Consider the following 17555-nt stretch of genomic DNA (forward strand, 5'->3'; position numbering starts at 1 on the left):
AGTGTTTAGTTTAGTTTCAGCGTAATTCTTCAGCACGTAGAATCAAATGAAAACTGAATGTGCAACAGTGAGTAAGAGTATGTCACTGAGGGTTGAATATGTGCACAGTTTAAGATAGATTTAGATATTTTTTCCTGGAAAAATCCTCAGACAAACTGGATTGATATGTATTCTTTAACACAAGTTAGTTTGTTTGGAATAAACAGCAAAAGAAAGGAGTCATTATGCTTACAGAAACTCAAAGTTTCTTAACAGAGGGCGTCACAGCCCTTCCTGCTGTTTGATTGACAGGTGACCTCCAGGAAGCGAAGGGCAAAAACACCACAGCAACGAGGCACTTAGCAGATGTTGACAGGTAGTCGACAAAAAGGGGGGGAAAAAAAGAAAATCAGGATCTCCCTGCATGAATACATTAAGGACAGAGCTGGAAGTCGCCGTTTAGATGCTGAACACGTAGAAGTGACGACAACTGACAGACAGCGCCGACACTGCAGCGCACCCTCCCCTTCAGATCCCACAGTGTTGTAACATCCATCTCCCCAGAGGAGAAGGAGGAGGAGGAGGAGGAGGAGGGCGGCGGGGGGGGGTTAGGCATTTTAATAAAAAACCTCTAGCTGCAGCGTCGAGCCGTATCTGAATATCTTTGTGTTCAGTCGCAGATGCCTTTGACCGACTGCGACCTCCGTAGCGGTGGGTCTTTTTCCCTCCAACAGGGGGAGAGCTGTTTAGTCCGAGCCCAGGTGTCTGATATGCTTGGCTGACAGCCATTCAAGCTCACTGGCGCAATTGTTTTCTTAACTCTGTGTTTTTTCACACTGGCAGGAGCAAGTCTGTTCCAATGCATGACGTACAAATCCTGCAGATCAACAGTCTATCTTGACGTCAATTTGCTGCCTGTGGTGCTTAACAGTCATTTTTCTGAGATTACTGACCATCTCTGCAGCTCCCTGTCAACAGAGTCAACTTGTTAAATTATACCTCGATGAATCAGTGTATTATTCGGTGCAATTTTTGCATTAGTTAAAGGACGTGCGAGGAGTTTTGGAATGATAATTAGTTTTTGTTGAACCCTGCATTATAAAATAGAAGCCTGAGCAGATGCGCTGGATTTGCAGAAGCTTGTTTGCAACAATTAAAAGACATAGAAAAAGAGTTTAATCATAAATAAGACCTTGTAGAATGACAGAGAGAGAGAGAGAGAGAGAGAGAGACAGTGAGAGAGAGAGCAAAACCACCCTCACAGGAAGACAAATGGTTTCCTCTTAACACCTGTTGTGGTTGTGGCTGTTCCTCCTCTGGCTCTGTGCGTCGTCTGTCTGATTTATGAGCTGGTATTTGTTGTTGCAAAGATTTTTATCACCAAGGACACAGGCGCAAAAAAATGCATCAATAGACGTGTTGCTGTTTGAATAACAGTGACATTACACAATGTACGAGGCTGATATATGCCATCAATCCAGAACCAGAGAGGGAAAGAAAAAGATGTGTAATCATCATCAAGTAAACATGTCAGCTTTGGTGGAATGCGTGTCTGACGAGGTCTGAAGTTGGCAGTCATTTTCCAAAATATGGTTTAACCTCTAGTCTAGTGTGTGTACGTGTGTGTGTGTGTGTGTGTGTGTTTTAGTTTCTGTGCGGCTGACCACAGAGGCAGTCACGCTGCCACTCAGAAAAACATAGTCGACATGGAAAACAGTCAACAGCTCAACAAAGGCTCCGAGGAAAAAAGCCTTTCACACCTCTGTAACTCTGTGTGACTGTGAAACACCTCGCCTCACTTCCTCTCCAACAAGCCTTTTTTGCTTCTTGTCATTGCAAATATGTTGCTCTTAGTCGACACTGCAGGTTAAATAAAGGTTAAAAAAGAAAATATTTCCCTCACCGCTTCAGCCAGCAGGGCCTGCAAAAGGCCAGTGATTGCTGAGAGGGAAATGGCGCCAATAGGCCCTAATTTTACTTTTTATATATAAAGCCTTCACTGTGGTTTATGTGTGAGGACATGGTGAGCACAAATTGAATTTTTCCTGGGAAATATGAGCCCTCAAGCGTACCCGTCGGGCTGTTTCCCTTGGCCTGGTGGAAAGACAGAACGTGGGTAGCAAAAGCCAAAAAAGAAAGAAATGGAGCAAGGAAGGTAGGAAATAGATAGATGAAGTGAGAGAAAAGGTAGGAAGAGAAAGAGAGGTGGTGTCGTTACCTTAGTTTCAATTATATGAAAACGGGATTTCAGCTTTGAAAAGCTGGAAGAAAAAAAATGTCAGCAGTTTAGCTCTCTCGAATGCAAATACCGTACGTACACAAATAATAATTGACATTTAAAGCCCCCCGGGATTGAAACCAAGGAGAAATACTTGGCTGTATTTTTCTATAATAAAAGCAACAATCAAATTTAAAGTTAGGAAAAAAACATCCTTAGGTATTATTTATAAAGAGTTTAACAGCCAAGAACTGTAACGCTGCTACATCTGGTCTAAATCCTTACTCCTCGCTAAATCCCAATACAGAAATACAGAAATCTCTCAAGTGAAATAACCAAAAAGCTTTCTAACTTTGGCAGAAAACAGTGTGTTCATGTAGCACTCTCTCATTTATGTAATAAAAATAATGAGCTGATTGAGTGAGAAAATAGGTTTTCATGACCTTTTTAAGTATTTTATGTACATTAGCCGTGACCCCAAACAGGGTTCATTTTATTTATTATTTTTATTGAACAAAAGTTATTTAAGATGCTCTGAAATTTCTGTTAAATAGAATAAATAGTTTCTTGGCTATTTGTTTGTTGCTCTTTTGGCAAAATTTTTCAATACGTTGAAGAAACTCCCAGAATATTCACCTTACAGGGTGACTTTGACATGTGAAAGGATGCACGTTGCTGCACGTTATCATGTACGGTGCACTTCCTTCAGTCTCCCTCGTCTGAACATTTGACTGGACGCCAGTTTTTTCAAACATTTCAGATGTCGGCAAGCTGATTTGATTTTAGTTTTGATTGTATGTTTTCTGACATCCACGTCTTGGATTTCTAGGATACAATGAAGGTTAATGGAATTAAATTTGTTGTTGCATAAAACTTTGAAAAATGACATTTGAAAAACTGTCCTGGTTGCTTTGGATAATCCACACATCTCTAAAAGTAAAAGGCTTATACTTTGTAAGGAAAGGTGCAGGATTTCTTTACGCCACCGTGTTTGATGTAGATGAAACAGATCAGAATCAGTTCAACCTCAGTCGTAACAGTTGTAAATCAAATGATCATCTGTGCTGTATGTTGTTTGTATTTACATTACACATGTGAACATTCCCTGCATGTATGCGTGCACTGTGTATTTTATGACAGATGGAGCAAACAGGAAAAAGAACATTTCAGTGGAGCACATCACACAGGTGGGAGTTTTACCTACCTTGACATTACCACACACACACACATATCACATATGCACGCACACACACACACACACACACACACACACACACACACACACAGCTAAGTCTACAGGTCACTTCAGTGTGGGTGTGTTTGGTAAATATGCCATCCCTGCCTTCCCAAGTCCAGGGAGAATGTGTAGCTTTCATTCGCCTGATTAAGGGGCGAGGACAAATATGCCCTTAAAGGCGAGGCCCAGCTATACCCCCCCCCCTACACACACACACACACACACACACACACACTCAACCTTAACACTGTGTAGCCCCAACACAGGTGCTACCCCACATGGGTCTTTGCAAAACATAAGGTGGGTAGGGGCCTGAGACGGTAACAACAAAGGCCTGACGTGGAAGTTATTCGGTAGCTTTTGTAGGAGGTTCCATCTGAAACCAGTCTGTCACATTATGTACATTATCATTGAGTCATGCGACAGGGGGAGCTTGTTCCACTTTCATTACCAAAAGTTTCCCGTGTGGCTAGAAAACCTGCTCCACAGCGAGCCTTTACTGTCACAACATGTGACTCAGCACCGCAGCCTACGTACATTACAGGTCACAGACTGGATTTGTAATAAAAGCCGTTCTTTAATTGGAAATACGGTGAAATGGTTGGAAGGTAATTTCTAAGTAAGGTAAATTATTACAGCTAAATTCCATTTTACCCCTCACCTTTTTCAGCGGGCTTTAATCTCACATCACTCAGAGAAACATGGCTCTGCCCATTTATGTTAAATGTTAACATGATGAGATTTTCTCTGCCTTTACTGCACCTCTGCCTCCACTAAATACATCAAACTCAAATTTTAGTGAGTGTTATCAGTCTAAATCTTACAGAATAATAAAAAATGTTATGAAATGATAAAATTTGAAGAAAGGGGCTCAGTTTTTTAACTTTTTTTTTGAAGATCCTATGTAATAATTCATACTACTCTGTACATAATTTAAGTACACTGCTAGCCTGAATCAACCTTATTGAGAGAAGCAGAATCTTACTAGAATAAACAACACATCTGAATGCTTACATCATCTCAATACACAAAAAAGATATAATAGGAGGTGGATTTTGAGAGAAATAACCTTTAGTAGTGAGTCTTGTTTATTTCAGAGAAAGAAGCAGAATGTAAATCTGTAACTGCAGACAGTGATGTGAAATTTATAGTAAAATCGAAGTTGTCTAATTTTTTTTTTAAGCACATGTTTCTACTCTCGCATACAAAGTAGGTTTTCTGTGTGGCGGACTACTCGTGTGTAATATCTTCCCTTCGTCTCTGTTGTCTCAGGTGTAACATATAGTGAGGAAAAGCCCACACGATCGCACTTTCATCATCATAGAGTTTTTCTATGGAATCTAAATTCCTCTGCCGAGAGCACAAGCATGTGCACGTTCATCCGCAGCTCGCACACACACTCACTCCACTCTGCTATTTATGATCATGTGCCATGTTTCCGTTCTCCTCTCCCCCCACCAACCCCACCACCCCCCACCCCTCTCCCCCTTCTCCCCACGTGACGCTCCTCGCTCCATGCTTAACCTCACCTCCCTCACACTCTCTCTCTCTCTCCCCTTCTCTCTCTCTCTCTCTCTCGCCTTGTAATTCTAAATAGGTTTCACATGGAGCTGTGGTCAGGCCTTGTTTCTCTTGGCGAAGGCATGTCACTGCAGACACTTCCTCTTCGCCTTTTTGGAGGATGAAACGTTTTATTTCTGGTTGAGAGTTTTGGGCTCCGCACCCCCGACGACGTTTGATTTATATATTATTTAATTTCCTCTCTGAAAATTGGATGCAGCGTGGCTTCTTTTTCTTTTTTTTTCTTCTTCTTCTTCTTCTTCTTCATTCAATGAACGAGTCGGGGTTATGTCAGTGATACTGTGCTGAAATATGGGGCAATTTTAGGGGACTGAGTTCATATTTTGCTATTTGCATAAGAGCTCCTCTTAGAGCCAATATCGTCTCTGGCATCTCCAGAGTCTGTATAGTTGTTTTAGTAATGCTGTTTTGGCATCAAGCTCAGCAATTCATTATTCATTTTTTTTCTTTTTTGTGCACAGTAAAACTGACACAATTCATCAATTTGTTGAATGACAGAAAATAAATCTTCAACTACTTTGATAATTGATCTTAAGTCAATATTGAAGCAAAAAAGCTACAGATTTGCTAGTTCCAACCTCTCAACCTCTCTTTTTTTACATCATCTTTAACCAAATATCTTAAGGTTTTGGACTGTATTGTAATTTGAAATTATGGGCATTTGTGTTATTTTGTGATGTTTTATATAGATCAAACAATTCTTTGATTAATTGAGAAAATAATCAGTTGGTCTATATTGAAAATAATCATTTATTGCAGTTTTAGTCCTCTTTTTTTTATGTGTGACTAGATTTTGCTCAAAGACGTGTTTATCAGTAAAATTTCAGCAATAGCAGTTGTTGCTTTCTGTATTTCATTAACCTTTCTAAAAATTACATTTCAGTTTTTTTAGACTGACTGGTTAGTTTTTGGTTCACTTGAGACAAATCGTTTCCACTTCCAGTATTTCTACAAGTTATGAGTGATGAATAAATCATAGAAAGACGAGAATACGCCGTCACCGGTAGCTGTAACCTCTGAGGGTGAAATGAATGTTCGCTGTTAGTTAAGCAAACATTCATTTGTTAGGTATGTGCAACACTTTCCTGTGTAAGAATGTACATGTTTAAATGCAGACTCATGTGTAGCGTATGCATGTGTATGAGGTCGTACATATCTATGTGTTGGTTACACATAACTATGGTGTATGTACACTGACCTTTACACCATCTCCGTATGTGCTCTTGCAAGTGCAGTGCAGTATCATGCATGTGTGTTAATGCCTGCGTCGCATTATGTACTCGATGGGAGCAAGTGCAGTGTGTTCAGAGTGTGTGTGTGTGTGTGTGTGTGTGTGTGTGTGTGTGTGCACATGCCGGTACGCTGTAAGTATGTGTGCAGGACTTGTGGAGTGATGGAGGAGAGGTTTTGTGGGAGGCAGAGTGGTGGTGGTGGGGGGGGTGAGGAGGGGGGGGGGAGTGTCGGAGGGTTGGGGCTCACTCCTGTAAATGTGGCCGTTTGTGTGTGAGGGAGGGGTGAGGCATCGGGGAGGAGGGGGAGGACTGGATGTAGCCTGCTGTAGACACAAGGGCGGATTGATAGTAAACACACACTCCGGGTCTAGTGGATCTGCTGCCGGTAGCCTGGCTAACAAGCCCTTCATTAAGGCCGTCTGATACACTCACTGAGCGCCTTTGTTGAAGTAGGAAGCGAAAAGTACACCAGACAGATTTGACCTGAGAACGTTGGTATGCGCTGCCAAGCAGTTGCAAGCTTTTTTTTTTTTTTTTTTTTTTTTTTTTTTCTCCACCTCTCGGGGAGGGTTTATTTTTGTCGTGCTGAACAGGTTGTTTCATGGCACGCGCCCCTTCTCACCTCCTCCGGGGAAAAATTATAGATTTGTGGAGTTATTTTGCTGTGTAGGATGCACGTAAAAGGTGTTTTGGGATGTGATTTGGGGGTTTTTGCGCATGAGTGTGCATGCTTGTGTGTGTGTGTGTGCATGTGTGTACAGTGTGTTTGTTGCATTCATAAAGTAACTTTTTTTTTAAACAACTTTATTTATAAACCAGAGCAAGGGAATTACAGACACCACAGAGCAGTTTATCAGTCAAATCATGACCTGAAGTCGGGGACAGTACAACAAGATAAATCACATGACAATAAATGAATAAATACAATTTGATAAAAGAAATCAAATCAAATGTGCTTCACAGAACAGTTAATAGTTTCTCGTGCTTTTCAATTTTGGAGATTATTAACTTTTCCACAATGTATAAATGCACATGTACAGTTCGAGCACATTACAATACAATAAGGCTGTATGAATGTTTTATCATTTATTATTCTGACACACAGAACACGGTCACTGTACTCATTCTGTAGGTCATCGAAGCTCATTTATTCACATTCTATATGTGTGTTACGACCTTACTTTTACTCCTGTGTTTCTTAAATATTGTAAATTTCTGGGTATTTTTATAATTTTTTTTTTCTTGACCTCAAAAGGGCTTCAGGTTATTACTGCAGCTATTTTGCATCCCAACCTAAATGTTGACACTCATAACTTTTTATTTCACTCATATATTTCTGCTTACAACGTTCTAGTGCTAAAAAGTGTCAGGTGTGTTTATATAACCCCCACTTCGCTATGTCCTTATTTATATTCTGTTATTCTTTGCTGTATCTTGTTACCATTTGCTGCTACAACGGCCTAATTTCCTCTCTGGGGTCATTAAAGCTTCGTGTTGTCTTATCTTACAAGGACAACAGGACCTCACATACAGCGCGGGACGTGCAGTGGTATATCACTCCGCGTACTGTATCCAGCATTCTGTAGCTTGTGTGCGTTCAAGCAGCATGATATAGGTTGTAGTTGTGGCTACGGAGGGAAGTGCAGTGCAGTGACCAATAGAGCATAAAGGCCGCTGTTGTATCCAGGGTTTCGTGTTGTGGCACCCTAATGGCTGGGAGCATGGGAGGCGAGCAAGGGTCTGCAGCCCTGAGCTAAATGAGCCCTGCACGTGCCAGTCCTCATGTCATTACCCCATTAAAATGGCTTCGCTGACCGAAATCCTTTGCCTTCATCTGTCGCAGTACTAGAATTTTAAATAGAAAACAGAGTTGATGCCATTTTGTAACAAGATGTTCTTTTGGAAGGGTTTATGAGTTGTAACCAATGGCTTTGTTAATGGTTAATTGATCATTTACTAATATTACATAGATTAATTATAAACTATTTCTAAGAATGCTATTGTAAAAATGTTTTATTGAAGACATTATTGTCATCTGTCATATTGCACATCTGTCATTTTTATCTTATTAGAAAGCTAGTAACCTTTATTAATTAATTACTAATCATAAACATGATGGCTTATAATAAACAGTGAAACTATGAAGTATGCAATCAGTAATCCATTAATGAATACTCATAAGTCTCTCATGTTCTTATCAGCCATAACAGTTATAAATATATGGTAAAGCTTTCTAATAAGCCATCAATTCTGTAGTTACAAATGTTTATGAAGTCATTAATAATGGTTTTCTTACTTCCTAATAAGCTATTAGCAAATATTACGAAGTCATTTTCAAGCACAAAGAGGTTTCTGACAATAATCCGGTTTCAAATGTTAATAAATTGTTAATAAGTGGATTTTAGTCCAAATGCCCTGTAGCTCCAGTATTTTCCAGGAGGTAAGAGGTAAAAGAGGTTTTTGCAACATGACATCCCAGATGTTGTTCTAATTAATGGCTTATTACTCATCTGTAAAGCAAAAGTGTTTTATTAACATTTATTAATCAATTTGTCGCAACTTATAAACCCTATAAAGCATGTCATATTAAAAAGTTTAATATGTAATATGTATATAATAATACTATAAAACCAAGACAAACGGGAAAAAGCCTCATAATTTGATAATGATATTAATGGATTCCACTTCATATTCCACTGAAGTGAATAAAGCTGCTGTGGTTTCATATGAAACACTGGTATGGTCTGCTAAGATACTTGTTTCTTCTCGCTGCTTCACCAACTTTACAACATTAGCACAAATGGTTTTAATATCAGGCAGTGTCTCTTAAAATGAAATAGCTTTATGAACTGGTATCCAGTTCTAGACCCTGATGGTCTATTGGACCTTGTTGTTTTTTTCCAGCTCTTCGACTCTTGATTGCTGAAGTCCACTATCATAAGCTAGACTGATGCTGTCTTTTCCAGACTTCCCCCTTCTTGTTCTAGTACTCTAAACATTACCAAAATTAATTTCAGCTCAATTAACATACAGACGAGTTACAGGAATAACCAACATAAAGGGTCTTAGTAAGGTGTTGGACCACCATGTGTCACCAGAACAGCTTCAGTGCACCTACATCTCTACATCTCTGGAACTTTTCTGGAGGGATGAATACCATTCCTCCAAAAGATATTGCTTTATTTGGTGTTTTGATGATGGTGGTGGAGAGCGCTGTCCAACACATCAGTCCAAAATCTCCCATAGGTGTTCCATTGGATTGAGAACTGGTGACTGCGAAGGCCATAGCATATGATTCACATCATTTTCATGCTCATCAAACCATTCAGTGACCCCTGGATTGGGGCATTGTCGTCCTGCTAGAGACCACTCCCATCAGGATAGAAATGTTTCATCATAGGATAAAGGTGATCACTCAGAACGACTTTGTATTGATTTGCAGTGACCCTTCCTTCTAAGGGGACAAGTGGACCCAAACCATGCCAGCAAAATGCCCCCCAACAGCATACCCTCACTGTAGGGGTCAAGCATTCAGACCTGCACCGGTTTTTCCTTTAATTCGTCACCCGTCTGTCTGTCTCACTCCCTTTCATTTCAGAGACTTAGTTCTCTTGAAGAGATCTAAAGGAGATCTAAATGGCTTTCCCTGTGTGTATGAAATGAGCAAATGTGACTGCCAACCTCCAGAAAACATGTCATTATGGTATCCTGACCCCTTGCCCTCTCACCACTCTCAACCACTGCATTTGACTTACTGGATATTCTGATGAGTATTGGTTAATTCTGTGTTTACATATGTTTTTGCATATAATGTACTATTTAAGATAATGTATTTGTGTTTGCATGTTCATGCATGCAAGGCTTGGTTTTGAGAACCACCAGGGGAAACTTGTCATTAGAGGAATATGTGGAAACAAGGATGTGGTGGGCGCTCCAATTGAGTATCTATCACTTTTCCAGCGACCCATTTAAAAGCTCTGCGGTTTAAGAGGCTCTGCTGACATTTTATTAAGGTGGAATGACTGACACAAGGATTCCAGACATTTCTACTGGTGGTGGCGGTGGTATAGAAAGAAGCTTTGGGTCTGTAGAAAAGGCTATGAAATGTATATTATGCTATATGCTCTTTATATTATAATATACTTTTTATTTACGTAATACTATTGCTTCTCCTTCTGTCTACTCTGTACATTACAGAGTACAGTACAGTTTTTCCTTATCTTGATAAAGAGTGTTGCCGATTGAAAAGCCCTCTGAAACAAACTTGTGATTTTGGGTTATATAATTAAAATTACCTTAACACGAAGCATCAAGTTGATAACTTATTGGATCATCAAACAGTATCTCTCTGAAGCCTTTTCGTTCTTTTCCCTAAACTACTTTCATAACTTTTCATACATGCAAATGAGTACAAACCATGAATGTCTTTAAGAAAGAGAGGATTGTCCAAAATTGTGCCCTATTATCCCCATATATGAACAATTATTGCGTCTTGTCCCTTTCTATGACGACAGGCTTTTTGTCCTGCCTTTCATTGTGGCCATTCGGAAAAACTACAAACACTTGTGCCCTGTGACATGGTCACACAATACGAACCGTTTTGAGCATACCTCCGCCATCACTGTTGTCTTCAGCAAGGCATTTAGGCCTGTCCTGCTCACTGGAGCTTGTCAGCAGCCTCCAGTAGAGGACTGGTTGTAACAGGCATCTCCCAGATGCAAATGTGTCAGCTAGAGGTTTAATGGGTCCAAAATTTCAGACCTGATCTGAAACGGACCTGCAGAAACCCTTCCTCAACCTATAATGGATAAATTCATTTAGCCCCTACTTTAAAGGCACCCAAGGACAGTTAGACCTTATCTGAACAAGATAATTAGACTGAAGAATAATTAGGATAAGTTGGACCCAAACAGCCCAAAGAGTGGCCAACACTTTAAGCAGAAAGATTCCTCCACCAATAACAAGCAGCTGTGCTCATTTTTCCTGCACTTCACTGTTCACACTCTTCACCTCACTTCAAAAAACACATTTTTCCCCTATGATGACTATGATGCATCATTTGATCCCAGCTGATAGAGAGTCTGCTCGATTCTATTTGGTTAATAGACATATTAAGGCACAGACCAGAGACCTCAGAGGACCTTAGCAGACCTGATTAGACTGAATTTAATTTGGGTCCGGCCTGACTCAAGTCTCAGGGTCATGTCTCAGATATTAGGAAACAAGTGAACCCATGAAAACCTCGTGTCAAGAGCTGGATATCACAGAGAATGTTTTGTATTGTCAGCAAAAGTCTGCTGAATAAACAAGATTGAAGACCATGATTCAGTGAATATGTAGGAGTTTATCAGATGCATCACTGTTTAACCTGAACCAGTACGGAAGAGCTTACTGTACACATCGGTGTGCTTTTGCTTCATCATCAAAACCTCTCTCTTTGACTCACTATCAGGCAGACTTTCGGGTCATCTTGAGTCAGCAAGTTTTTAGCCCCTTCTCCAAACTGAAAGGCTCTTGATGATTCCTTTTTTTTTTTTTTTTTTTTTTTGTTTGCTTTGCCTTTACGACTGGCTATGTGCCACTGCCAGGAACTCTGAGCTCGCCCACATCACCAGAGAGCAGCCACTGCAATGCATCAGCATAGCCCTCTCCATATATTTAAGTGATTGCTGACATAATTTATGAAGGGAATGAAAAATAAAGTCTGCGTTGCAATAAAATTTTTAAAAAGAGATCTGTAATTTATTTGGGCCGCCACAAGTCAGCACTCTTCGCCATCGACAACACCCCCCTCTCCCCCCTCCCCACCCTTCACCCGTACCCCACCACCTCATTTCTGTGCATTTGCAGTTTTCTTCTCCCTCTCCTCCTCTTTTTTTTTTTTTTTTTCCTCTCAGGAGTGCGGGGGGCCCATCTTTAGGGGGTTTAGGGGTATCAAGGTGGTGCTGGGGTGGGGGGGGTCGGCGCAGGATTTTTGGCTCCGGTCTAGGAATGCCTTCACGTTTACAAACAAACTGGCTCTTTCGCTCGCCCTGTTTGCCTTTGTGGCTTTATTTTTTTTCAAGGCCTGTATGGGCAAACACACAGCGGGAAACACTGGCTTGTTGATCGCCTTCACAGACCAGCTCATAAACCCAGCAAGCATGAATGTGGAGGCCTGTGTGTGTGTGCGTCGTTTGTGTACTTCAGAGCAGCTCTGGACATTTTTTTTTTTTTCTTTTTCCCCCCCCATTTTTTTAATAAACCCGAGGGGTGTTGTGGAAGTAAACAACCAAATAATTATTAGCCGTTGAATCATGAGATTGAGACACAAGGGGGCTAACATGTCCTGTACGTCAAGTTTCAGCGTAAATAAGAAATTACAGTTGGATTGTGCCGCAACGTTTGTCTGTTCCTGTTTATGGATGTTGCTCGGAAACAACACTACATCACATTGTTCAACATGTGGCATCTCTCGCGCTCTCTCTCTCTCTCTCATACTCTCCCCCTGGCTGGCTTGCCCCTCTCTCCGTTTGTAAACAGGGAAGTAGGATACATGGCCTCATTGTTTTGCATCATTATTACTGACAGGCCTAAATGACTTGAATGATGGGAAAGCCTCATAGAAAATTAACCCGGTCTCGTGTGTTTACCCTGCCTAAATCATGTTGCTCATTGGCTTGAAACAGAAGAAGAAAGGGGGAAAATAGGCCTCACATCCTGACATCTGCAAAGCACCTGTCCTGAGCCGTGCATGCTAGCTGGTCCAGAGCACATTCAAACAGCTATCTCCCCCCTTCGTTTTTACTCTTTGGCCTTGAAAAACGAATGACCGTCATGTGCTTTAACAGTTGACAAGCTCTGCTGTGTTTTTTCCTGTCTATAGCTTGTGTCTGTTTAAAATATTGTGTGCATTTTAATGTAGTCCAAGAATATTAGAATACTCCTGTACTTGTTTCCGATTGGAGCTTCTACATCTGTATAGATATTCAGCAATTAACATGTTTTACAGATATTGAGTGATAAACTTCTTATCTAGAGTTTTGGAATAAGACTCTTAGCTTCACGTGCTTTTGATGAAAAACTAGGTTAATGAACACTCGTGCCAGCAACCTATTAACTATTTTCTTTTTTTAGCTTTTTCTCACCCTCAGCTGACCCCAGTGAGTAAACTAAATTGCTTCACTTTACTTTCACTTTCTGTAACATTGCACTGTTGTTGTAGGTGCTAACACTTTGAGAGCAGCCTTAGATAACCACAACACATTCACCACTTGTCAACAAACGACCAACAAAGCTTTACATAACCAATCAAAAGCCAGTTTTGTCTTGAAACTTTTTTTTTTTTTTCAGAGAGGTGCAGTAGTAGCAGACACAGGCAAACGAACACAGCCTAGCTTTGCTCAGTTGCTAACATTTTCTAGTGAGCTATATTATCTAACAAATACTGTAATGATTTTTCCTCACATTGTCACCAAAAATTTTAGATGAATGATTGTACCTTGTAAGAAAACATTAGAAACATATTTATGCTATATTTTTTTTCAGAGAGGTGCAATAGTAGCAGACACAGGCAAACGAACACAGCCTGGCTTTGCTCAGTTGCTAACATTTGCTAGTGAGCTAACAAATACTGTAATGATTGTCACCAAAAATTTTAGTTGAATGATTGTTCCTTGTAAGAAAACACTAGAAACATTAAAAAAAAACAGTTAACACATGGTGGGAGTGGGGTGAACAGTATCTCAGTTTGCTAACTTATCTAGCTAGCTTACATTCTGTCTGCTAATAAGAAAACAAGCTAGGTCAAACGGACCCTGTTTGTAAGGTAATAAGAGAGGATATCAAAAATAGACTGATTCATCAGCATGTTTTTGTTTGTTTTAAAAATTAAAACCAAAAATAAAGAGCCAAAATTTAGAAAAAAATGTAATAATTTAAGCTCATTATTACTTATTCATTCATGTAAATGCACAGTCTCCATTTGTTGATGCTTTTGTTGATAGAGAGCGATAATGTAGTGTTGCAGTATTTATACATCAGATACACAAAAAACTTCAGTATCTCACATTCACAGTAAAGGCACAGTGAAATATGTGATATACAAACTGCTTTACTGCACATGTGAATATTTAGTATCAGCTTGCATGTCACACAGAGTGCCACAGTGCAGCTGCAAAGGGAAGGGGGGCATTGAGCAGTGCTTCGGTCCAGTGAACAATTTCAGTAGACCCACATAGCTCTACATGCATACTTTCACTGTTCAATATTCTGCTGCATCACATGACCGCCAGTCCCACTAACCTCCCACCAGACGTTATCAGTGGTTGTACAGGCGAATAGTTTCCTGCGAGGCTGTTGTTGGAGGGAGTTGTGTAAGCTGCCCTGGCTCAGAACAAAGCTGTGCTTCTAGAAAGGGAGGAGGGTGGCACTGCTGGGAAAGGTGCCTGGCCTTCATCAGCCGTCGCCACCGTTTCGGAAGTGAGTCACTCCTCTGGCGTGTGCAGAATATCTCCCAAAGGTCACCCACACTGACTGCGGCCCTCCTTCGTGTCAGTGGTTGCATAATTCCATCAGTGCTGTATTAGAGGACTACTGTATTTACACTTTAGGAATGGCAGATCAGAAATGCTGGTTCAATAGATATTTCTCATTGACAGAGCTGCTCTGGAGGCAGAAATAAGTCAAATCCGAAAGGGCATAGCCAGAAAACACCAGAAACGTTAGTCCATTAAAAAAGTGATTATAAGAGAGAATAAGGCAAACATAATGCAGCCAAACACTTTCTAATGACTGGAAAATGCAGCTGTACTAAGTTATTATGGTTATTTAATAACTTGACTTTCCAGCTTTAAATTGTCTTCACTTTATATTTTGACTCAAGTTTCTCGTTCACCCTTTCAATTTGCAGGGGAATTGACTGATGTTCCAACAACTCATGATTCTTTGGCTGCATCGTGTCATTGACTTACATTGTTAAATACATATATTTTGTCTCCAGAGCCCAATAAATGTTCGAATAGCTAAATTTCCACATATGGCTAACGGTTATTAGTTTGCTGTGGCTCCGTCCAACTCTTAAACATCCCACCGTGTTCATTATTAAAGCTTATGATCATTTTAAATCCTCTGTAAACTGCTGCTCATTTATTTGTAATCATAGATCACTATTAAATTAGGGATATTGTATAATTTCTCTTTTGTACTTGTATTAAATCATTTGTACTGCAGTGAAACGGGGTAATTTACATCATTACTAAGAAAGTTCTCTTCAAATCACCCTCTTTAGCACATACTCAATGAAGCTATTTCAGTTGAAATGCTTCTACTTCCCGGCAAGGATCAAATGTTTAGACAACTTGTTCCCAGTGAAATTAAATTGTATGTACAGTATGTATTGAATGTATTTTTGCCTCACAGGTCTGTTAATACAGATGGTTTTAGAGATGACAGACTGTTAGGTTTTTGTATGTCTTGCTTGTGTTTGGCTCATCTGTCTCGCAAGGCTTTCGATGTGTCTGCGATAAAGACATTTCCCAGAAGATGATAAATAAAGTTTCCTTCATTACCATAACACATCCATTCTCAACAGTCTGTCACCGAAGTCGATCGGCCTCTTAACTGTGCTCTGCTCACATGACTGTGTGGTGTTCGGTGGATGGACCGCTCTGCCTGACAGCTGAATATCTGTGTCTGTTTCCTGTCCCAGATAACAGCAGTATGCAGAGAGGCTGCCCTTCTGGCCCTACAAGAGGACATCAAAGCTCAGCACATCGAGGCCAGACACTTTGAAAGTGCCCTGAACACTGTGAAGCCCCGGATCCCTGACTCTCTCATCCAGTCGTATATCAGCTATCAGCAGCGACAAAGCGGCCTGTGCTTCTTCTGACCGCACTGCAATGGACAAAATAAAAACTAAAGAACCTTTTTTCTTTTTGTCCGTCTGATATTATTTTTATTGCATAGTTTTTCAACTGCCTGGGTCTTCTGAACACATAACTGTCATCAGCTCATATGATAAGATACTGATACCATCCACCATCTAAACACCATGAATACTGGTGAAAGAATAGATTTCTCTGGTATAGATGCTGTAAGAGTTACCTTACTGTTGTAAAGGGGGGTCTGAAAAATGAGTGAAGTGTTAATGTTTGACCATATTAAATATTAATAATGTAATGAATGCATTATTTATGTGTTGTTTTCATTTGGTTGCCTTGTCTTTTTAATAGCGAAATGAACAGTAAAATCACAAAAAAGGCAATAAACACTGCAGAATATTCTGAATAAATCCTGAGATTAAAACATAATTTGCCACTGAATAGAAAAGTCTGTAAAGTCACGGTAAAATCTAGTCAAAACCAGTAGGTCCCATGCATAATAACATAATATCAAAAACACACTATCACCGCAAAAATGCACTTTTCTGGGAACAACTGGTGTAGACTTGAGTTAAAGACCTCCCGTGCATTGGCCTGTTTTAAGGTGCTTTCACATACAATACATCCAAAGAGAATCTGTCTTTTCTGTATGTTTTCAAACTGTGTTTTCACTGTTTAAATATTTGTGGCTCTTCAGATGGAAAAAACAACTTCCCTATGGGATGTTGAATAACTGCACAGTCAGATCACAGGTTTCTGAAATGTTTTCGGGATGACAGATTAGACTTCAGTCCCATATTTGACAAGATTGCAATAAACCCTAAATTGGTGAGAACGTTTTATAACCGATTATGCTGTTAGTGGAGAGCATGAGCCATTTAATCAGTATGCTGCATATGTCCCACCACACTAATATCTATTGAATGAAATAGTGGAATCAGCCTTTTTATCTGGGGACCTTCTGGACCCCCTTCAAGGACCCCTGACTGTTCCAAGACCCCTAGTTTGAGGAACCGCTGCTCTAAATCCACGGGGAGAAAAACAGCCACGGCTGGTATATTCATCACATCCATCCATGGAAAATCAGCTAATTGCTATAATCTTGAGATTTCCGTCCGCACTTCCGACCACTAAGAGCAGGGATCCAGGCGGCCATCTGTCGGTCTACCAGGATTTGCTTTATCACCAAGAAGCTGAATTTTTACATCCAGCCTTAAAAACTTCTCAGTCTTTACTGCGCCACACAGTCACTTTAACAGTCTGTTAACTCTACTGGGGCTTTTTTCGTATTCTTTTTTAAGCATTTGCTGACCCGAAATGGCACTGGGGGTCATTCATCTATTGATTTTTCCATTTGAATAGGATAAATTGACTTTGTATTGAACTTCCTTTTCTCATGGATCCGGATGTAGCGCATCCGCGACACCAATCAAACCAGACAGTCAGGA

General features: G+C 40.3%; 1 protein-coding gene across 1 annotated transcript in view; it reads left to right on the forward strand.

The window, feature by feature from the left end:
• Nucleotides 1–16742, forward strand: part of afg2a (AFG2 AAA ATPase homolog A) — a 123139-nt gene extending 106397 nt beyond the window's left edge. The window contains exon 17 of the mRNA XM_067599971.1: nt 15936–16742. Coding sequence (XP_067456072.1) covers nt 15936–16115 — 180 coding nt within the window. The 3' untranslated portion in view covers nt 16116–16742. The remainder of the gene's footprint in view (nt 1–15935) is intronic.
• Nucleotides 16743–17555: the final 813 nt, after the last annotated feature.

Source organism: Thunnus thynnus, chromosome 9 (genome assembly GCF_963924715.1).
Source record: "Thunnus thynnus chromosome 9, fThuThy2.1, whole genome shotgun sequence".
NCBI lineage: Eukaryota > Metazoa > Chordata > Actinopteri > Scombriformes > Scombridae > Thunnus > Thunnus thynnus.